The 24458-nt window shown below is 40.0% G+C and overlaps 1 protein-coding gene across 4 annotated transcripts in view; it reads left to right on the forward strand.

Moving 5' to 3' along the window:
* The window catches only part of TENM1 (teneurin transmembrane protein 1), a 1047296-nt gene that overhangs the window by 660762 nt on the left and 362076 nt on the right, over positions 1-24458 (forward strand). For all 4 annotated transcript variants that reach the window (XM_082262885.1, XM_082262886.1, XM_082262887.1 and 1 more), the window contains one exon: positions 23189-23374. In XM_082262885.1, the coding sequence (XP_082119011.1) occupies positions 23189-23374 (186 nt within the window). The remainder of the gene's footprint in view (positions 1-23188; positions 23375-24458) is intronic.

A 24458-nucleotide genomic window follows, 5' to 3' on the forward strand; every position in this document is an offset into this window, starting at 1 on the left:
CAATTAAACTCCTGGGATAATGATCTGGTCAGTTATGTAGCAGAGGGGGTTGTTAATCAGTTTCAGCTGCTTTGGTGTTAATGAAATTAACAGCAGATGCACTAGATGGACAGCAATGATACCACCTCCAATGGTTTTACAGGTGGAGGCCACTGACATCTTTTTCCCTACTCATCTTTTCTGACTTTTTTCACTAGTTTTGCATTTGGCTATGGTCAGTGTCACTACTGGTAGCAAGAGGTGATACCTGGACTCTATAGAGGTTGCACAGGCAGGCCAACTCGTCCAGGATGGCACATAAATATGTGCCATTGCCAGAAGGTCTGCTGTGACTCCCAGCACAGTCTCAAGAGCATCGAGGAGATTCCAGGACAAAGGAAGTTACTCTAGGAGACCTAGACAAGCCTGTATATGGTTCTTAACCCAACAACAGGACCAGTATCTGCTCCTTTGTGCAAGGAGGAACTGGATGAGCATTGCCAGAGCCCTACAAAATTACCTCTATCAGGCCGCTGGTGTGAATGTCTTTGACCAAACAATCAGAAGCAGACTTCATGAGGGTAGCCTGAGGGCCTGACGTCCTCTAGTGTGCCCTTTGCTTAAAGCCCAGGACCCTGGAGCTTGACTGCCATTTGCCATTGAACACCAGAATTGGCAGGTCCGCCAACGGTGCCCTGTGCTTTTCACAGATGAGAGAAGGTTCACCCTGAGCTCATGTGACAGACGTGAAAGGGTCTGGAGAAGCTGTTGAGAACGTTATGCTGCCTGTAACACCATTCAGCCTGACCAGTTTGGTGTTTGGTCAGTGATGGTCTGAGGAGGCATATCCATGGAGGGACGCACAGACCTTTTACAGGCTAGACAATGGCACCCTGACTGCCATTAGTTATCGGAATGAAATCCTTAGACCCATTGTCAGACCCTACATAGGTGCAGTGGATCCTGGGTTCCTCCTGGTGCACAACAATTCCCAGCCTCATGTGGCCAGAGTATGCCGCCAGTTCCTGGAGGATAAAGGAATTGATACCATTGAATGGCCCCCACGCTTGTCTGACCTTAATCCAATCGAACACCTCTGGGACAATGTTTTCAGTCAATCCGATGCTGCCTGATTGCACCTCAGTCTTTTCAGGAGCTCAGCAATGCTCTGGTCCAGATCTGGGAGGAAATACCCCAGGACACCATCTGTCATCTTATTTGGAGCATGCCCCGACGTTTTCAGGCATGCATCCAAGGACGTTGGGCCATACAAACTACTGAGTACCATTTTGAGTTGCTGCAATGAAATTTCAGCAAAATGGACTAGCCTGCTACATCATTTTTTCACTTTGATTTTCAGGGTGTCTTTGAATTCAGCCATCTGTAGGTTGATAATTTTCATTTCCATCAAACGATGTGGCATCCCTTCATTTCAAACACATTATCCAGTCCATATCAGTAAAGAAATCCAGCATGACATTTTTCCCCATTGAGATCTGATGTGTTTTGAAAGTGCTCCTTTAATTTTTTTGAGCAGTGTATATATGAACCCAGCCTAAAGGCCTGATTCACCTTTACCAAAAAACTGCCTTTTGCATATAAGGGATGTCCATAGATAACAACAAGCTGTGCAGCTTTGACCAACGTTAAATGATGTCCTTGATATAGGCATAAGCCATTTACATATTTCATGAAGCCTAACTAAAAAACTCCTGAAACATTGCTAAGAGATGTCTAGCTGTTACTGTTCACCTTGACCATCACAGGAGCAAGCTCTTTCTCTGATTCAAACCCCCTTGCATGCACTTTCTGTCCCCTGATGCAGTAACATTGAGTTCAGTTTTTCAGAGCTCCTGTGATTGTGAAGGTGAACAGTAACAGCTAGGTGACTTTTTGCAATGTCCTTACCAACGTCCTAGGAGTTTTTCCAGTCAGGCACAATTTATCTAGAGGTGTCCCTTATCTGCTTAGGCAAGTTTTTAGTAAAGGTGGACTAGCTCCAGTGGCGGCCGGTCTATAGAGTTCGCAGGGGCGCTGCCCCCCCCCCCCCAATCAGCATCTTCAAAGGAAAAAAAAAATTACCTTTTAAAGCCTGCTAGAGGCGCCGGACCTATTGCAGTCTATGGGGGGGTGGGGTTTGGCATCCCACGCGGTTAGAGCACAGGCGCCGATTGGCGGTCTTCTGGATGTCATCGGGGCGCAGAGCAATGCGCCCGCCACTCCCCACTTCTACACTTCTAGTCCTGTGATTGGTCCAGACTCCAGCCTGGACCAATCATTCAGGACTCCCATCTGACGTTGTCGTGGGGGCGGTGCGTGCGTCAGTCACTCTGACTCACTCACCTTCCCAGTTCCCACCCGCCGTCATAGCGAGGAGGAGCAGCGTGGTCGGCGGTCGCGAGAGGTCTTGAGTCAGCCAGGAGCAGGGCACGCTGGTCTCTGCATTGAAAGGGGGCACTCTGGTCTCTGCATTGAAAGGGGGCACGCTGGTCACTGCATTGAAGGGGGCCTACTATACCTTGATTACTGAAGGCCCCTTTCACACTTTTGTGACCTCAAAGTCACGCAATTTTTTACAGCGTTTTTCGCCGCAAAGCAATGCCTATTACATTTTTCTGTTTGCGCCCCCCCAAAAAAATTTTGAGCACCAGCCACCACTGACTAGCTCTTTAGGGCTACACAAGTAATTAACCCAAACTCGCTCATCCATGTCTATATGGACCTTGCTTTGTGTACTGGTGTGCAGTCATGTTGGAACAGGAAAGGGCCACCCCCAAACTGTTCCTACAAAGTTGGGAGCATGAAATTGTCCAAAATGTCTTGGTATGCTGAAACCCTAAGAGTTCACTTTACTGGAACTAAGGGGCCAAGCGCAACCCAGGAAAGACAACCCCTAACCCCCCTCCACCAAATGATTTGGACCAGTGAACAAATAAAGGTCCATAAAGACATGGATGAGTGAGTTTGCGGTGGAGGAAATTGACTGGCCTGCACAGAGTCCTGACCTCAACCCGATAGAACACCTTTGGGATGAATTAGAACAAGCAGGATAAGAGTTGGCGCATCACACATACCTATATAGCATCAAGGGGTATGCAGTTCATGTATAGTCATTAATCTGGTGTAGTTGATGGCTGAAATAGATTACACTCAGGGCCAGCTCAGCTGCAGAGAGAAGTCAGCTCTGAAAGTGAAAATAAAAACAAAAAGCAGAGCGCCTCTAAGTGTTATCAGTTTAATTAAAAGGGTAATGCAGGTACAGGAAAACTGCTCACATTTAAAACAGTATAAAATAGCTCATCTGTTAGGTGGTCTGCAGGAACACAGGGGTCCACGGCTGGATGTTAGTAGCTCCAAGAGATGGTGCAGGGGATGCTGAAGGAGGGAGATGTCTGGAGAGCCAAGAGACCAGATAGTAGGATGGTCAGCAGCTTCAGGAAGGTGTTCTGTTCCTCAGGGAGACACCTGGTGAGCCGAGAGACCGTTAGGTAGAATGGCTGTCGGCTTCAGAAGGGCGCCCTGCTCCTCAGTACATCCGGCGCCAACAGATAGGGGAGCCCAGCGTGACAGATCCAGCAGCCAAACGCACAACGCGTTTCCGAGCGTGCGCAGTAGCCTCACAGGGCGTGCGCGCTCCTTTCTCAAGTGCAGTGGCATGACACAGAAGAGCTGAACAAGTTTATAGGAAGCCAGCACTCAAGCTGGGTGGATACAGATGGACTTAAAGTGGCCATTGTAAATGGGCTGGACAGTGGGACCACAATACTTAAATGCGATTTTTTTTTTTTTTTTTTTGTGTTTATTTTCTTATTGCCGCTTTAAGTATTGTGGTCCCACTGTCCAGCCCATTTACAATGGCCACTTTAAGTCCATCTGTATCCACCCAGCTTGAGTGCTGGCTTCCTATAAACTTGTTCAGCTCTTCTGTGTCATGCCACTGCACTTGAGAAAGGAGCGCGCACGCCCTGTGAGGCTACTGCGCACGCTCGGAAACGCGTTGTGCGTTTGGCTGCTGGATCTGTCACGCTGGGCTCCCCTATCTGTTGGCGCCGGATGTACTGAGGAGCAGGGCGCCCTTCTGAAGCCGACAGCCATTCTACCTAACGGTCTCTCGGCTCACCAGGTGTCTCCCTGAGGAACAGAACACCTTCCTGAAGCTGCTGACCATCCTACTATCTGGTCTCTTGGCTCTCCAGACATCTCCCTCCTTCAGCATCCCCTGCACCATCTCTTGGAGCTACTAACATCCAGCCGTGGACCCCTGTGTTCCTGCAGACCACCTAACAGATGAGCTATTTTATACTGTTTTAAATGTGAGCAGTTTTCCTGTACCTGCATTACCCTTTTAATTAAACTGATAACACTTAGAGGCGCTCTGCTTTTTGTTTTTATTTGGGATGAATTAGAGTGGAGACTGCGAGCCAGGCCTTTTCATTCAACATCAGTGTGCACTTTTGGAAGAATGGTCAAAAATTCCCATAGACACACTCCTAAACCTTGTGGTCAGCCTTCCCAGAAGAATTGAAGCTGTTATAGCTGCAAAGGGTGGGCCAACTAGATATCAGACTAAGACTGACATGCCATTAAATTTCATGTGCCTGTAAAGGCAGTTGTCCCAATACTTTTCACAATATAGCGTATGTAATTATAAATGTGGAGATCCATCATGTAACACTACAACACCAGGGGTCCTAATAGCTTAAATTGAAAATTGTTTCAGTCTACGAACTTCTTCCCAAACTGTATTCACCATCATGGTAGCATTATTTGAGACCAGTAAAGTGGGTGTTCGTTACTTTTAAATGTTCATCAAGTTTATTATAGAACCAAATGACCCGTGGTAAAGAGGGTAAAGGTTAAAAGGGATACCCCAAAATGTTGTAGCCAGTTTTAGGCCCAAACCTCTGGAGTGTAGAAGCCCAAAAAAAAAATAGCAACAGGTGTTTACAGCTTCCAAGCACACAGCGGTGCGATAGCAAAAGCTCACGTCATATTCCAGGACACATCTAGTATGTTTAGATAGTATGTTTCTTAGAGCTAGATAGTATGTTTCTTTGAGATAAGGTTCTTGTGTTTCCATTGTCTTCTCCACTTCCCCCGGCCAGTTTAGCAGCAGAAAATGACTTGTATAGAATGTCCTGAGACACGCATGTGCTTCAAGGGATAATATTCTTGGGAAATCATATACACCAGTCTTCCCCTGGAATTGAGTTCTTCAGGGGCTCTAGACTTTTAAATAGTTAAACATTTTCTAGTCTGACCCCTGGAACAATATCAGGAGTAATTTCATTAATTGATGCCTTTGCTTACCCCCACAGACTGCTCACATCTGTCAGTGTGACCCCTGGAACAATATCAGGAGTAATTTCATTAATTGATGCCTTAGCTTACCCCACAGACTGCTTACATTTATCATTGTGAGCTTAGGGAAATTCAAAGACTTTTGAAAGCTTGGTACAGCTTGGGATGTTCAGAACGGAAGCTGATCCTAAAAGGTAAAGGCAGGTGATAACATCACTAACTGGGTCAGGGATTCTACACATATATATATACTGGAAGAAAGCACAAATCAGAACTAACAGTAGCTTCATAAATCAACAATACACCCTTAGGTTGAGAGTTCCATCCTTCTGATCTTCACTTAGACTGAATGCTTGTAAATGTGAGAAATTTATTTTAACCTTGCAGATTGTAGTCAGAGCATACAGATAAAAATAAGCTATTCTTAAGGCCATAACCAGTAAAAAAAAATGTGAAACACAGAAAGTCACATCAAATACAGTATTACCCTCGGATAAATGTTCCAATTAAAAACGTAACCCCTAGAATACCCTAAAGATACATAATTTGTCTTCATCACACCTAACAAATTGGGAAATTGTTTTACATTGTTTTCTTACTGAATATGCTGTATTTGTAAGTTAGTTTTTGTTTTGTCATAAAAACAGCAAAAATGAAGTAATGTAATGAAAGTCGTACATAGTTCCTAATGCAGCTGCAAGCAGGGTCCGAACATATAGATTTAAGTAGCATTTAATCTATCCCTGAGTTTACATTTGCTGGATGAGCAGTCATCAAAATGCTTATGGGAACCTACAGACAGACTATTTTCTTTAAACGACAACAAAACAAGGGCGCACCGGCCTAGTGCATTATCTCTTAGACAGGTTTATTAAAATAATAGATTAAAAATATTCACAAACGAGTTTCTTGATAAAAAGCACATCAAATAGAATAAAATCCTCAGCAACAAATCGGGATTGAATCGTCCCCTAAAGCTGTGCAGGCTTACGCGTTTCAAGGCAGCGCTTCTTCCTCAGAGCCTCTTTTTGATGTGCTTTTTATCAAGAAACTCGTTTGTGAGTATTTTTAATCTATTATTTTAATAAACCTGTCTAAGAGATAATGCACTAGGCCGGTGCGCCCTTGTTTTGTTGTCGTTTATAGTATTTTCCGGACCACCCTGGTCCAGCTAGGGGCTGCAAGGCTGAAGTATTATCAAGTTGCCGTGTCATCTGTTCTCATCTACAAGCCTACAGTCAGGTTGGACAAGAGGATTGCACCACTCAGAGTGCAGGTAATAGGTGCTGCATCAACAGTACATTTGCTTGTTTCTAGACTATTTTCTTTATTATGATTTCCCACTGTTTTTGTACATTTGCCCAGTAAATACTGTATTAGAACTAATTAATTAGTATGATAATCATTCTTATTTTTTTTTCATCACATATTTTCTTTTTTTTTTTTTTTGTAAATAATTTTTATTGAAATGAAATGCATACATTGTAAACGAACAAATGTACAAAGACGTCAGTACATGAACAAAGTGCAGGATCAACATTAATACAGAAGGTATAGGCTGAACATAACCTAGGTCAGGGAAAGTAGGAAGGGCAAGGGATAAGGATAAGGTAAGGCAAGGTAAGGTAAGGATATGGCACAGATATCAATGTCAGGATATGGATCAGATCAGAGTGCAGATTAACATATATACACAATACAACAGTGCGGTAATGCGCTAATGCAGTAAATCTTGGTTATGAGAGAGCCCAAAAATTCCAGTGGGTATTGAAAGACTGCAGTGTCAGCTGGTTAATGTCAATAGCCTTTTCAAATTGGTAGTTTATCTTTAGTAGAGTAACAACGTCTGACAAATTTGGAGCATCAGGGTTTTTCCACCTGCGCAGAACAACTGTTCTAGCTGCAAGCAGGACATGTGTGATCCATGGTCTATACGTGACGGGTATGTCATCTATTCCCAGGTGTAGCAACGCTAAAGCTGGAGAAGGTGTCAGAAAACACCCTGTGTGAGAAGACATATAGGAGAATATTTGGTTCCAGAAACTACGTAGTGAAGGGCAAGACCACAGCGTGTGCAGCAAAGTACCCACCTGGGAGCAATTTCTCCAGCATAGTTGGGAGTACTTTGGAGAAAAACCTGCCAGGCGAAAGGGAGTGTAGTACCACCTGTTCGTTATCTTGAGGATCATTTCCCAGTGATTGGCACAGTGGGAATATTTATGTATAGCACCAAGCGCTCATCACATATTTTCTTGAAGGCCACCTTGCACATCTATTGTGTTGCCTTTTGTTTTAAATGGCACACAAGCACACTAAAGAAAGGCACCTCCAATGCACATGCATTACAACACACCACAAAGCATTGTAACACACTACAAGAGCAATTTGGTGCATTGTGTCAGCAAAAATATTGCAAATGTGTTTTTGTCCATTGTGGTGCATTCACATCCCATTAAATAACTGAGCTGCCTTAACACAATGTATACACAAAACAGGGTGTGTTAGCACACTGCGTTGGAAAGGTTCTGGATGAAGTATAAGTGATCTTTCAGCTAAAGGTGAATGAAAAGCAGCTCTGCATACATAATAGCCACATGATACAAGAGGTGGTGCTTGTACAAAAGGACATCATCATTCAGCTGTCCCTAGGGCAGTTGGATGTCTAAATATGGCCGCGCATATGCCAATACGTTTTGTAGAATATTAAATAAACCCACAGAGTCAAAGTACAGAAACTAGGATTCTTCTGCAGCATAACATATTTTTGCAAACAAACCTTTACCCCAAGGAGAATGAGTAATCCTTTTATGTAATATCAATTTCCATGGCTTTGCCATATGAAATGAAATATATGTCTTTTTGTTTACCATCAGCAGCTAGTTCTGTAAAGTTGTATTGATTAGGTTTTTGCTCAGTGAAAATTGAGTTTTGAATCACAGAGGAATGAACAGAAATTGCAATATTACATGTCTATCACATCTAAGGTAGTTGGAGTAAGTATACTTTCTCTGCTTCATTCCAAGGAACTGGAATACTATTTTCTAGACTGCTGGATACTAATATTAATTCATTTCAAGGTAGAATAAATAAGGATATAAAGGATGTTAGATTGCAATAAGAAATACATTTGAAGCAACTGTTGCAAATGTGTTAAGAAACACACAGGCAAATTTTCTGTAATTTATGATCTAAATGTTAAATAAAAAACAATGCAGTGCTTCCAAAGAATACCATATGCTCCTGCAATCTCGTCTTATGCTATACTCCCTAGAGTTATAGACTTCAGGGTGTAAAAGAAGTCAATACACATTCAATTTTTTTTTAAATAAACATTTATTCATTGGGTTTTACAAAGCAACATACAGATGGACAGTGCAGTACACAGGCCAATATGCTTTCAAATATGATCATATCCACCATGTAGAAAGCATTATAATGCTACCTTCACCTCCAGTAGTCAGAAGAACTCATTGACATTATTAACCTAAGTATGTCAAAAGAGGTCATACAAACTTTTATTAAAATCCAGGTACATGGTGGTCTACTACAGCAGTAAGGATAGTAAAATATGGGTATTGTTCAACTTCTAGTTGGTCCATCTTTCAAACTCCCATCAAAGATAAGAGTTATCCTCAAAGGTATTCTCAGAGGAAAAAAGTTGAAAAGAACACAGTGCAGATCATTCAAACTAAAGTTTAAATTAAAAAAGATGCATGTAAAAAGATTCTAATTCTGGGAAAACTCTCTGGGAAAGGGATTTTTCTATTCCATTTCTATTGACATATTTACAATTACAGAACCCCAAAGGATGTCTTTATACATCCCTATACCTCCTCTGCTAGACTATCAAAATTATTATAATCACCAGATTTATCAGGTACAAATATGCCAACAGCTTGGTTTTATTTATATGGATTGCTGGAAACAGAACAGGATTGCTAGAAACAGAATAGGTGAATTTTATTATCATATTTATGTATATAAAACTGAAATTCAAAAGTAAGCACGCTAACTACAACTAATGAGACGTTTGCTGTAATTTTTGGGCAATTTAAACATGGAATCGAGGTACAGTTACTGTCAGTGTTACATGCAAGTCACTTTGATTTCAGGTTCAACAATGCAGAGCATCCCATTTTAATTTTTGCAACTATTATGCTTCAGCTGGGGGACAGTCACCCTTACATAATCCTGTAGAATAATTTCCCCTCAATGATGGCACGTGGTCCAGGTCCTGAGACAGTGAAGCAAGCCCAAATCATGATGTTTCCTCCACCATACTTCCCCATTGGGGGGATCTTTTGATGTTGTAAGCTGTGCCTTTTTTGCACCATATATGGTCCTGAGTAGGGATGATCGAACGGTTCGGGTCGACCATCGGTTTAACCCGAACATTGGCTGTTCGAGGTTCGGCCGAATTTAGAACTTTTTGCCCAAAAAGTTCGGAATTCGGCAACCAGAACCGACCAAAATGCAATGGGACAGGAAATGGGCTTTAAAAGCCCATGATTGGACCAGAACCATTAGCAAAAGTCAATTGAGGGGGCAGGAGAATGCTAGGAATGTGATTGGAGTGACTAGGGGGTCCATAGGCCAATCATTAGTGAATACGCCCCCCAGTATATAAGATAGCCCCCGCCAAATTCCTAGCATTGTTATACAGGGACATGGAAGAGAGTGGAAGCAGTTTGTGGACTTCTGCTACAAAGTGTCATTTAGCATTTATTAGTGTGAGGAAAGGGATATCTAGTGTAGTTAGGGTGCTCTTTTACACTTTAGTTAGCTTTAACCACTTTACCACCGGAGGATTTTCCTGCTAAAAGACCAGGGGTTATTTTGCGATTTTTTACTGCGTGACTTTAACGGACAATCGCGCGGTCGTGCGACGCTGTACCTAAACGAATTTCACGTCCTTTTTTTCCCACAAACAGAGCTTTCTTTTGGTGGTATTTGATCACCTGTGCGATTTTTTGATCACGCGCTATAAACAAAAAAAGAGCGTAATTTTTGCAAAAACAACAATATTTTTCACTTTTTTTTATATGAAATTCCCCCAAAAAAAATGTAAAAATCAAAATTTTTTAAAATTTTCGGCCAATTTGTTTTACGCTACCTATGTTTGGTAAAAAAAATCGCAAAAAGCGTATTTTGATTGGTTTGCGCAAAAGTTATCGCGTTTACTAACAAAGGGAAAGATTTTTGTCATTTTTGGTGTTTTTTTTTTTAACGAGTTTTTTTGCGGTACTGCGACATTGGGGCGGACAGATCGGACCCTTGACTGACATTTTTGACACTTTTGGGGGTACCAGTGACATTACTGCAGTAATCAGTGCTATATATATGCACTGTTACTGCAAAAATGACACTGGCAGGGAAGGGGTTAACAGTATTGGACAGGGAGGGGTTAAGTGTGTCCTAGGGGCGTGATTCTAACTGTGCAGGGACAGGTCTACTAGTGTAAAAACAAAGATCAACAGTTCTACATAGTAGAACTGTTTGATCTTCACTTTTACACAGGGAGAACTGACAGGTGGCTTGTTTACACAAGCCGCTCTGTCTTTCTCCCGCTGTACCGGCGATCGTAGTGTGACCGGCGGACATCGGGTCCGCCAGTCACACTCCCGCACTCCTCCGTGAACGAGCCGAGGCGGGCGCGCGCCTCAGCGGGCGCGCGCCCGCCCGCTATTGGCTCTGGAAGGAGTGACAGGCGAGCGACGTAGACCTACGTCACTCTGCCTGGCCGGGGCCGACTGCCGCAGTAAATATACTGTGCGCAGTCGGCAAGCGGTTAATAATTTCGTTTCTGTAGGGAAAGTGTTAAGTGCCAGGGTGACCGTAGTGTAGTGTAGGGTGAACTGACAGTGACTGCTATGGCAGGGTGACCAAACCCTTCCATATCAGGGTGACCGCTATAGAGAAAAGCTAGTTTCTCTGAAGTCACTTTCGCTGCAGTAATATGGCTTCGCCCCTGTCAGCTTGCTTTTTGGCTGCAGGCGTCTATAGGGATTTTTTGAGCACATGTTTGGAGTCAGGCATGACATCTAAACATGTGTATAGGGGGTATATATACACACCCATGTATGTATATATACACCTGCACATATATAGGTGTGAAAGGAGCAGAAAACACTACTTGCGCTAATGAAATAATTAACACCAATATAGTTACGCTCCTATCACACCTATATATGTCTAAGTGTAAAATACATATAAGTATGTGTGTATATATACCACTATACACAAGTTCAGATGTTTTGCCTGCCTCCAAAGAACCCAAAAAAATGCCCAGAAAAACGCTAGCGCCAAAAAAAGAAACGCCCAGGTGTGTTGTTGTAGGCATTTTTTTGGGGTTTTTGGAGGCAGGCAAAACATCTGAACTTGTGTATAGTGGTATATATACACACATACTCATATTTATTTTACACTTAGACATATATAGGTGTGATAGGAGCGTAACTATATTGGTGTTTATTATTTCATTAGCGCAAGCATATATTTCTGCTACTATCACACCTATATATGTCTAGGTGTATATATACATATAAGTATGTGTGTATATATACCCGTATACACAAGTTCAGATGTTTTGCCTGCCTCCAAAGAACCCAAAAAATGCCCAAAAAAACGCTAGCGCCAAAAAAAAAAAAACGCCCAGGTGTGTTGTTGCAGGCATTTTTTGGGGGTTTTTTAAGGCAGGCAAAACATCCGAACTTGTGTATATGGGTATATATACACACATACTTATATGTATATATACACCTAGACATATATACCGTATTTTCCGGCGTATAAGATGACTGGGCGTATAAGACGACCCCCCTAATTTTCATCTACCAGTAATACTTATACTTAGGTTACCTTGGAGATATTATACTCGGCGTATAAGACGACCCCCCATTTTTGGGGGATTTTTTTGAGGTTCAAAAGTAGTCTTATACGCCAGAAAATACAGTAGGTGTGATAGTAGCAGAAATATATGCTTGCGCTAATTAAATCATTTACACGAATATGGCTCCGCTCCTATAACACCTATATATGTCTAAGTGTAAAATACATATAAGTATGTGTGTATATATACCACTATACACAAGTTCAGATGTTTTGCCTGCCTCCAAAGAATCCAAAAAAATGCCCAAAAAAACGCTAGCGCCAAAAAAAAAAAACTCCCAGGTGTGTTGTTGCAGGCATTTTTTTGGGGTTTTTGGAGGCAGGCAAAACATCTGAACTTGTGTATAGTGGTATATATACACACATACTTATATGTATTTTACATATATACATATAAGTATGTGTGTATATATACCCGTATACACAAGTTCAGATGTTTTGCCTGCCTCCAAAAACCCCCAAAAATGCCTGCAACAACACACCTGGGCGTTTTTTTTTTGGCGCTAGCGTTTTTTTGGGCATTTTTTTTGGATTCTTTGGAGGCAGGCAAAACATCTGAACTTGTGTATAGTGGTATATATACACACATACTTATATGTATTTTACACTTACACATATATAGGTGTTATAGGAGCGGAGCCATATTCGTGTAATTGATTTCATTAGCGCAAGCATATATTTCTGCTACTATCACACCTATATATGTCTAGGTGTATATATACATATAAGTATGTGTGTATATATACCCGTATACACAAGTTCAGATGTTTTGCCTGCCTGAAAAGACCCCAAAAAATGCCCCAAAAAACGCCTGCTACTAAACCGGCAAGGTGTGAAAAGAGAGAAGCCACTAACCTGTTCTATAAGTGACAAAATACAAACGATCTTTTTTTTATGGTTCTGGACATGCTACAGAGCTGAAACTTCACAGGTACACTTTTTAGACCCCCCCCCCCCCCCCCAGATACTAAATCCAAAGAATTTTTTTTTTTTTTTTCAATAATTGGCTCTCTATCAAAAATGACAATTTTTAAGAACCTTTTTTGTGTGATTAATAGTCCCTGGGGTATGACCCAGAACCCTAGGCACTTTTTAGGGGCATTTATTGGGTTTTAGGGCTTCAAAATGGTGTTTTTTGATTACCGAAGTTCGGGTCCCATTGATTTCAATGGGGTTCTGAAATCCAGGCTGAACTTTTGGGAGGTTCGGTGTTCTGGTCGAACAGAACTTTTCAAAAGTTTGATCATCCCTAGTCCTGAGTATTCTTCCTGAACAATTCAACTTTTGTTTTATCAGTCCACAAAACATTTTCTTAGTAGTGCTGTGGTTTACCAAAGTGCTCTTTGACAAACTTCAGACACCCAGCAATTTTTTTTTTTTTTGGAGGGCAGTGGCTTCATCTGTGGTGCTCTGAAATGGACACCCTGCCTGTTCAAAGATTTACGTATGGTAGACTCATAAACAGGGAAGTTTGCCAGTTCGAGTGATGTCTTCAGGCCTTTAGCTGTTAATTGTCCTTTTTTTCCCACAAACAGAGCTTTCTTTTTGTGGTATTTGATCACCTATGCGATTTTTTGATCATGCGCTATAAACAAAAAAAAGAGCGTCAATTTTGCAAAAATAACAATATTTTTCACATTTTTTATATGAAATTCCCCAAAAAAATGTAAAAATCTATTTTTTTTACATTTTAGGCCAATTTGTTTTATGCTACATATGTTTGGTAAAAAAAAATCGCAAAAAGCGTATTTTGATTGGTTTGCGCAAATGTTATTGCGTTTACTAACTAAGGGAAAGATTTTTGTCATTTTTGTTGTTTTTTTTAACGAGTAATGGCAGAGATCTGCGATTTTTTTTGCTGGACTGCGACATTGCGGCGGACAGATCGGACCCTTGACTGACATTTTTGACACTTTTGGGGTTAGCAGTGACATTACTACAGTAATCAGTGCTATACATATGCACTGTTACTGTAAAAATTACACTGGCAGGGAAGGAGTTAACTTTATTTGAGAAGGAGGGGTTAAGTGTGTCCCTAGGGGCGTGCTTCTAACTGTGATTGGATGTGGCTTGAGGTGTAAGAACAGAGATCAACGGTCCTACATAGCAGAACCATATGATCTCAATTCTTACACAGGGGAGAATGACAGGCGGCTTTGTTTACATTAGCCGCCTGCCTTTCTCCCGCTCTAACGGACAATCGCGAGTGCCTGGCGGACATCGGGTCCGCTGGGTACACGCGCGGGGGGGTCTGTGAACGAGCGGGGGTGGGAGCGCGCCTCCAGCAGTGCGCACTCGCCCCCTAGAGCCTCACAGGCTAGCAACGTAGTATTACGTCGCTTTGCCTGTGAGGGACTGACTGCCGCAGTAAATATACTGTGGGCGGTCGGCAAGTGGTTAACGGGTGTATATAATAAAGCCAAAATAAACTGGAATTGTTTGTGTGTTATCAGCTAAGGAACATTGTGTTTGTCTATTGTTGTGATTTAGATAGGGATCAGATTGTATGGCAAAGTACTGCAGAAAAACAGTCAATCCCAAGTGGTTCACATACTTTTTCTTTCCACTGTATATAAAGAGAAGGAATTATATATCACTAGTATTTAGGTCGTGAATCACATTTCTGACAGAATTACCACTATATTTTTGGCATCCAAAATTCTAAAGCAACATGTAATTAGATGACAGTACACGTAAAATGCAGTCAGTGCACTCAGTTCGGCTTTGTGATTTAATACTGAAAATATTACATGCACATGAAGCATTAGCATGGGCTGAAATATTACAGCATATCCTTCTGGGGTTAATAATAATAATCTTCTTTACTGACAGAACATATTTTTTTAAGTGCCAGGGGACTGGCAAGAGACTTTTCAAAGGAATGCATCTTAGAGAATAAGCACAGTGACATGAAACCATTTTCATAGAAAATGAATATGAAATATGTGGAAGATCTGGAATAACTGGGAAGGCTCCAGAGAATCTTATAAATATTACTTTTTCCTTTTATGCTAACTTTGATATTTGGATTGATCAAGCAGAGATTGATGATGAATGGCTTGTAGATGGCTCATTTTATGAAAAGTTTGAATTGTTTGAAAAGTTATAACTAGACAGGTATAATATACTAAAAGTATACAATATTTCATATTGTTAGCTGCTACAATCAAGCATTAAAGAGAATCAATCACATCTGGGGTTACACAGGAATCAGAACATCCAGTTTTAAATTATGATTTTGCATTCTTATCTATGAAAAATTCATTGTATTCCCTTACTTAGCTTTATTTAGTTTCCATGGAGGATAGTTTTTAGGATAAGAGTCAGATAAAAAGCCTTCTGACCGTTGCTGCCTTGATAAATAAATGCTAATACCATGTGCTGTTTCCTAGCTCTTAAGCAACCCCAACAATATTAAACAAAGATTTCTAGTTGTCTATTTTCCTCCAAATTCTCCTCCGGACTATGTTTACTGTTATATACACTCAGGAGACAGCATAGTGTTATTAGCATTAGCTCAGGCAGAGAAGTATTGCGTCTTGTGAAATTGTTTTGCACTTATTTTGGCATGTTTTTCCATTTTTTATTTTAGAGAAACCCAATTCGGGATACCTAATATTTGTATAAGCAATATTATTTGTGTGCGCAAAATGGATGCACAAATATTAGTGCTTTCAAACTGCACAGGTATTGTATATGTGCCTCGCAGTGTGCTGAATGGTATCCCAATGCACGTAATCAGTAAATAAAATTGCATCTGCACTATAGTGCATAACAAAGCACTGGCAGTATGGAGAGCATGTGGAAATCTCCATCTTGGTTTCCCTAGCATTACTACAGTAATTCAGCCATTTGTGACAAACTTGTAAATCTTTATGTTGAGGACGTTATTCAAGAGCAGAGTTTGTGCACTCATACCATTAAAGAACCAAGAAATTCCACAGTGATAAAGCAAAGGTGCTTCAAGACCAAATCTCAATAATAAAATGCTTCCTTTTTTCCGAGAGAAGTGGGAATCAGAAGGGATGTTGTGGTGGAAATTTCTGCATGGCTGTTGAGTACAAGAAAAATCTTTTAACAATCAATAGTACTGCCAGCAATGAATTTCCATTTTTGTATTTAGATGAAACAAATCCTACGGTGAATGTTGATATAACCAATGGTGGGGGTCTGTACCTCTGGGCAATCGTACCTGAAAGAGATCCTATTTTTCAGTTGTTGACAAGATCTTTATTGTCAAATGTATATTTAAATGGTAGAAAAACCCACGGGAATATAACAAGAACAAGCAAAAAAAATTTACTTTGTCTTGTTTAGAAGTCTAAAATCACAAGTTACATAATGTTCTGAAGACAGAACTTGCAGCAGGTAACGGCTACAATAAACAAGCTCTCCATCCTTTATGTCCCTTAGCAAGACCTAGTTTTTCATCCTGAGAAGAAATGTTTCAAACGTGCCCGTCTTCTGGGGTCAGCCTTGTCTAGGATTCTCAGAATGAATTATAAAAGGGAAGTTGCATTGAATAGAAGCTTTCAAAAGTCTGCTAGAGCAAATGAGAAATGACACTGTGGTTTTAGGAGTTGTAAATTGCCCAGCTGCTAACAGTTTGTTTTCATTTCCTCTCGCTTTGTCTGAACAAACTGTAATGCGATTGTTATTGATGGGAATTTTAAATTAAACTTTTAACTCCTGCATGGTAAGTGTAGAGAGGACTTCTTAGTTAGAAATGTAGAATAGAAACAATACAAGCCACATTGAATATAACAGGGGTGTTCAAAATTGGGGCTCAAAATATCACTGCAGCATTATTTTATTTTTTTGTGCATGTGTGTGACTGGAATAACTGTATATTATATGTTTTAATGAGTGGCTAAATGCAATTTTAGTCCTAAGAAAGAAAAATATCGGAATTATCATTCTCTAGATCAGCTACGTTTTTTCTTCCCTTTTCTTCTGGGTAGGGTTGTAATAACAGAGCTTAGTATACTGTTCAATCCACCTGTTAGATTATGTTAAAAGAACATACAGATTTTATGTTTCAGCTGTCCTTGGATTTTTGGCAGGCTGCATTATTGGAACACAAGAAAATGGTGCAGCAAGCTTGCCCAAACTTTTAAGTGCTTCTAAAACCTCAAGGCTTTTTACCCTTTTGCATTCTATGTGTTAGGGTAAAAAAAAAACCTTCTCTGCTGCAGAAAGTCCATTGACACTGTCTGTGCCAATAGGCACAGCAGCGGGCTTGCACGACTGCCCGGGAAGCGGCTTCCTGTGGGGGCATTTAACAGATAGGAGGAGAGCAGGTAAGAACAGAGATGTTAGTTTTTTGTATTTTTTTCCCTTTATAGTCATTTTAAAGTTGTATTAAACCAAAAAAAAAAAATTATAATAAATTCTTAGATATGGTGGTTACTTTTTTTTCAGGCTTTTTTATTATTTTTTTATTTTATGTGGTGATCTGGCCAATAAGTCTGTTTTTTTTAATATCCTTTAAAAGGCCAAAATTTCCAGCAAAAGTGGTAGTTAGAAGGTTGAGACTAACACTGACAGAGGTGTTTACAATGGTCAGTTTTTTTTTTTTATAAAACATATTTCCACAAGGATTAAAAAAAAACCAAAACAAAAAAAAAAAAACAGTTGATGTAAAGTGTTAGCTGGAGTTCCGTTTTTATTTGTTAGTCAAGTTCATCTAAATCTGCGTGTGTAACATTACCCTCTCCCCAGACTGACAATGCTTTTGTCCACAGGTGTCTCCATTGCTCCTCCATCCAGAGTGGAGACACCTTAAGACAGGAAGTGTGTTACTGGCCAGATCACTAGGTAAAAATAAAGGGATAAAAAGCTGAAAAAAATACCTAATGCAGCAGTCACACTACATGATTGGTAAGCTGTAACATATTACATTTTTAATACTGCATTAAGGGCTCATGCAAACTACACGTGCTGACTGGCATTTTTCCAAACTGGATAAATGCCAGTCACCCCTGGGGCACATTGAAAACAATTGTTTTTTTTATGATTCCCGTCCACACCACAAACCTTGTGTGATGTGCAGTACAGTACAGAAAAGTGCAAACATGTTGCACCATGTTACTGCACTGCAGCGTAACCTACTGTGCTGTGTGATACTTCAAATAAAGTTATAAAAAGAAATTAGTAAATAGTTTGGTGCACTAAACATGCATTGCAATACCCCCTGCAGACCTAATGAGAACAAGGCTAGTGCAGGCTAGTTTTAACAAGCCCCAATTAAAATGAATGGATGGAGAGTAAACGGCCTATTGGTGTAGTGGTTACACAGTTGCTTGTGACATAAAGTAAACCTTTCAAAACCAGGGCAAACCAAACAAGGCATTTGATAAATATATGTTGAGGCAACCTTCAGGACACCACATGTCAAAATGATCAGTAAATCCAGAGTTATATTAAGCTGAAGTTTTAAGCTAATCTCAACTTTTCCTATATGAGTCCAACTTTGGCCTATGCCCTCCCACTTCCCTGTTGGTCAATAAAGTCTTCCACCACATTAACCGCTTGACCTCCAGAAGATTTACCTGCCTTCATGACCAGGCCATTTTTTTGTGACATGGCACTGCGTTGTTTTAACTGACAATTGCGTGGACGTGCAGCACTGTACCCAAAAAAATGTAACTCCTTTTTTTTCCCTACAAATAAAGCTTTTTTTTTTTGGTATTTGATCACTTCCTGAGTCAGTCCTCAGGAGGGATGTGTTGGAGCTGGAGAGAGTCCAGAGAAGGGCAACTAAACTGATTAGGGGGTTGGAGGACCTTAACTATGAAGAGCGGCTGCAATCGCTCAATTTATTCTCCCTGGAGAAGAGACGTCTGAGGGGGGACATGATAGCAATTTATAAATATCTTAATGGGGATCTCAGCTTAGAAAAAAAGCTGTTCATTCGAAAGGAATTGCATGAGGACTCGAGGACATACAAAGCGTTTTAACCTCAGGCAACGAGGAGGGTTCTTTACTGTTAGGGCTACAAGATTGTGGAATTGTCTACCACAAGCGGTGGTTTCTGTGGGTAGTATGGTGGCTTTCAAAAGACTCTTAGACTTACATCTCAAGGATCAGGACATTAAGGGCTATGTTAGATGATTACAGCCACACACACCTACACAGGTTGAACTGGATGGACTATTGTCTTTATTCAACCTCACCTACTATGTAACTATGTAACTATGTAACTTCTAAGGTTTTTATTTTTTGTGCTATAAACAATAGAAAAGCGAAAATTTTGAAAACAAAATAAAAAAAACAATATTTTTTACTTTCTGCTATAAAACATATTCAATAAAAAAATTGAAAACATTTAATTTCTTCATCAGTTTAGGCCAATTTATATTCTGCTAAATATTTTGGGTAAAACAAATCCTAATAGGCGTATATATTGATTTGTTTGCACAAAATTTAAAGTGTCTACAATCTAATGGATATTTTTATTTATTTATTTATTTTTAATTATCTGTTTACTAGTAATGGAGGCGATCAGCAACTTATTTCAAGACTGCGATATTGCGGCAGACAGTCAGACATGTTTGATGCTTTTTGAGGACCAGTGACACTATTACAGTGATCAGTGCTAAAAATATGCACTGTCACTGTATGAATGACACTGGCTGGGAAGGGGTTAACATTAGGGGTGATCAAAGAGTTAAATGCATGCTTATTCTATGTTTTACTAAACTGTGGGAGGTGCTTTTACTAGGGGAAGGCATGAAAAAATAATAATAATAATAATAATAATAATATTGTGAACAATAAATAAATAGGAAATATAAATCATAAGTTGATAATGTACACCAGAAAGAAATTTTGTATGCAGCCATTGTGTTTCACATTCCTTGTAGTCCACGCATTCATGGTTATACTTTCACATTTAAGTTGTAGATTCTTCCTGTTGTTACTATTTGTATATTGAGCATTGTATTCACCATACCATTGACTGCTGAGATAACTACACCATCAGTGCATTTTTTTTCAGTCGTCCTGGAAACCTGTCAAAAGAAACATATGGAGCATGCTATTGTCAACCTCTGCTTCTGAAAATGCTAGATGCCTGCCTATCATGCTGACACTTTGGCTTTAGTACTTTGGGTCTCTGACCTAGAACAAGTATAACAATAAGGAGTTCTGACTTTGCATTGACCTTCATTTACTGCATGCTTGTTCTTGTGCTTTGACTCATGTGTACTGAAGCCCGATACAGAACGGCAAGTGGTATCTTCAAAATGAGGCCTATAATTATGGCAACCCTCTTATTTCTGTTGTGACAGGTGTTTTAAAAGACTGATAGACAAGCATTAGAGAATTGGAGCAGTAAAGCACCCTGTGTGTAAAGCTGATCTCCAGGCAGATATAAAACACACAAATCTCTATGATCATTAAACATAAAATATTACATGTATCTTTTAAATGCAAGCATTCCTATACAGCAGAGCTCAGATTGGGGATGGAAAAACAAGACAAGGAGACAGTAAGTTGTGCTGCAGTGAAAGGAGCATGCTGATAAAAGGAAAGAGTAAAGTGATAGAGAGATGAGCTCATTAGTCGTCTGCTTCTCCTTTCCCTGTCTAGTCACAGGCTGGGGGTAAGAAGACCTGTATGTGTTACTGTAGCAGAAAAAAAAAATTAAGCCTTCTGCCTTTCCAGACAGGTGGTGTTGTGAATTTTTTATATTTGGATAGACAGTAAGAGAAATCCTTTCAACAGCTCCTTTATAAATATTGTATTTTTGCATTTAGCTCTTTGCCTGGAGTTCAAATACAAAATTAGATCCTTACCATTTGGGGAATAAAATGAAGAGTTCTAAGGTTGTATTCTTGATACTGAGCCATCATCTTCTCTTTTTATTATTCAATGATATTGTGGTAGGCCAAGAACAAAGAAAATACCAATGTGCAAAGTGACCCTTACCAGCCAACCAGGAACCATTCTTTTTTATGTTCTGACTAGTTTGTACTGAAATCCAACTGATACAAAAACACAATAGTAGGGTCATGGACTTCAACCCAGATTGTTCCTTGTGTCTTACTAGTGTTATACGAACAATGGATTATATCTCTGGCAGTGGACATGGACTGATTTTAATGGATCTGGCTGTATGTTCTTTATAATGCACTGCATTGGTGCTATGTACATGCTGGACATAAATAACCGTGGCTGCGGTTTTTGCTCAATCATATTAAAAAACCCTCCTAGAGTTGTGTGAGAATGATATTCAATATGAGGCCATTGGGTAGAACTGTATGTAGGTAGGGCCAGATGTTGGGTATCCAAAGTGGAGTAAATGCACACTGAGGCCAATGAATAGAGCATTGTGTATTAGAATAAGCAACAAATAACATGTATAAACAATGTATAATGAATAAGCAAATAACAATGTATAAGCAACAAATAACATTTGGTATTACAGCAAAAAACTCTCCTTGCAGTTCCAACAACTGCAAACTGGAGCTGCAGAAAACTTTAGGCTGCAGGAAACATATGGACAAGCTTACGATACCAGGCAGCATCTGACAAAGGAGGTGGTATACTGGCTGGTGGAATCAGGCATTAGGTCCCTACTCCACTGGAAGATTCCCTGCACTAGGCAAACTGTCCCTCACCAGTGGGTTCACTTTCCTAACCAAGCCACTACACAAATGCACACCAACTGCAGTGGTACAGTGCTCTTCATTAGCACTGCAATCACTAAAGATGACTTTGGAGGTAATTCAGAAGAGCGCTATTCAATCAGATGGCTGTTTCTCAGATGACACCTGCTGAGGCCTCAGAGGAACAAGAGCTCACCTTAGCCTCCATTCTCTCTGCGTAGCGGCCGCCAAAACAGTGCCACCTTTGCGAGGATGCTGAGGTGCCCCATGCCTACCTGTAAATTTTATGTTCTGTGCTTTAAAATTGAATATAGTTCCTTGCCTTGGACGCCTGAATAAATCCACTAACAGCTTAGGAAAAATATCTTGAAAATGCTTTTTGAGAGCTAAATGTATATCCTTCCTGTGTGTTCACTATAACATTGATAAATGCAAATACTTTGTCGTGTTTGCAAAGGTATTTCAAGAGTCACTTTGACAGCACAACTGTGCATTTTGGAATTTGATATAATGCCAAAGCTGGGTAAGTGCTTCTCCCACTGAAGTGGAGCAAAGCCAGTCATAATCATTAAGCACAATTTACTCAAGCTCAAGAAATAAACTCTTAAGTCTCTTTGTGACAGTTTAATGTAGTTTAGTTGGGCACAAATCTCAATGATTAACATATCCCAGGTGATGTAATAGTCATTCACTTTTGGCGGATGCTATATTAGATGTTCTATTTTTTTGCAGAGAGTACCGTAAACAGAAATGCAGTACTTGTCACACACTAAAAGTACTGCATGACCATTACTTTTATTAACCTGTCCTAATGCAGAACAGGATCAGCGGGCTGACAGAATGCCATTTTATGTTTGCTTCCCTGTGGAGGCTAAAACAGTTTGCTCCAACTTAAGCAATTTTTGAACCTTTGCACATATCATTTGTGAGACAATTAGTTTGTGTTAGGCTACAAAATAAGAAATACTATTGTTCTGGTGCTCTGACTCGGTCTCTCCTTGATTTCAGCATTTTTATACAGATCAATACATATTTTCTGTTTTGAGATGTGATTTCTCTAACCTCCAGAGTGTTTTTGCTACTTTGCCATCTATCAAGCTTCTAATGCTGGAACGCTGCCCAAGTGCAAAGCTTTATCGGTAGCAAGTTAACATTATGAATGTAATAGACTTCCAATGCTTGACTTAAGAGGAGCCTTGTACTGCTATTACTATTTGGAAGAAAAAAAAGAAAGCTTGGTTTTGTTCGAATTTTAATTCTGCAATGGAATTTCCTTCTGTGAGTCTGTGTTTCTTCTGTCATATCATGATGCCGTTAATTAGGATTTGCATAGCTTTTCATTAATTGCCAATGCAGAATGAAAGCCTTTTGTGACACAATAACATGGTTGCTCATTATTGCTCCTCTAGAGCTTTGCGCAGTGGACTGTGGAAGTCATGGCGTGTGCTCAGGGGGTGTCTGTCAATGTGAAGATGGCTGGGGAGGAGCCAGCTGTGAAGAACGCACCTGTCACCCAAACTGTGCTGAACATGGACAATGTAAAGATGGAAAATGTGAATGCAGCCCAGGATGGGAGGGGGAGCAGTGTACCATTGGTGAGTTCCCTGCTTCTGTCTCATTAAATACAGCACCATATGTTACTGTCATTTGACAGAATATTTTCAGTAAGTACACATTTTGAGTTATTATTGCAGTGCTTACCAGAAAGCCATTTCTGGTACAATCACATTTTTACAAGTTTACTTTTTTTATATTTGTTACTTTTTTAAAGAAACATGATAAGCAGATTACAGAGACATATTCAATTCTCTTGTACAATTTCCCTTTAGATTTCCCTTTAGATTTACCTTAACCACTTTACCACTAAGCCTATTTTTGACACTTTTTGTTTACAAGTTTAAATCAGTATTTTTTGCTAGAAAACTACTTAAAACCCCAAAACATTATATATATTTTTTTAGCAAAGACTCTGGAGAATAAAATGTCGGTCATTGCAAAATTTTTTGTCACGCGGTATTTGCGCAGCGGTCTTTAAAACGCCATTTTTTTGGAAAAAATTAGAAAAATCACATTTCACTGCATTTAAAAAATACTAAACAGTAAAGTTAGCCCATTTTTTTTGTATATTGTGAAAGATGATGTCACGCCGAGTAAATAGATACCCAACATGTTATGGTTTAAAATTGCGCCTCTCCCGTGGGATGGCGACAAACTATGGTCAATAGAGATCTCAATCTGCGACGCTTTAAATTTATTTAACGGTTACCAGTTTAGAGTTAGAGTGTAGCTCTTTTTTTTTTAATTATTGCCCACGCTCTGGCAATCGCGGCGATACCTCACATGTGTGGTTTGAACAGCGATTTCATTCGCGGCTCGACTTGCGTATACGTTTTTTTTGTGCGCGAGCTAACGGTGACGGGGCGGCTAAATTCTTTTTTTTTTTCCTATTTATTTTTTCTTTTTATTTAACTTTCTTACAGGTGTTTTTTTAAAAAAAAAATCTGATCACTTTTATTGCTGTCACAAGCAATGTAAACATCCCTTGTGACAACAATATGTAGTGACAGGTACACTTTATGGAGGGATCGAGGGTCCAAAAGACCCTCGACCCCTCCACTACACTTCCCTGTATGCAAAACGCCGAAAACGGCATTTTTGCATACATCCGTTTTTCAAATC

This window comes from Pelophylax lessonae, assembly GCF_965119305.1.
Source record: "Pelophylax lessonae genome assembly, chromosome: 7".
In the NCBI taxonomy this organism is placed as follows: domain Eukaryota; kingdom Metazoa; phylum Chordata; class Amphibia; order Anura; family Ranidae; genus Pelophylax; species Pelophylax lessonae.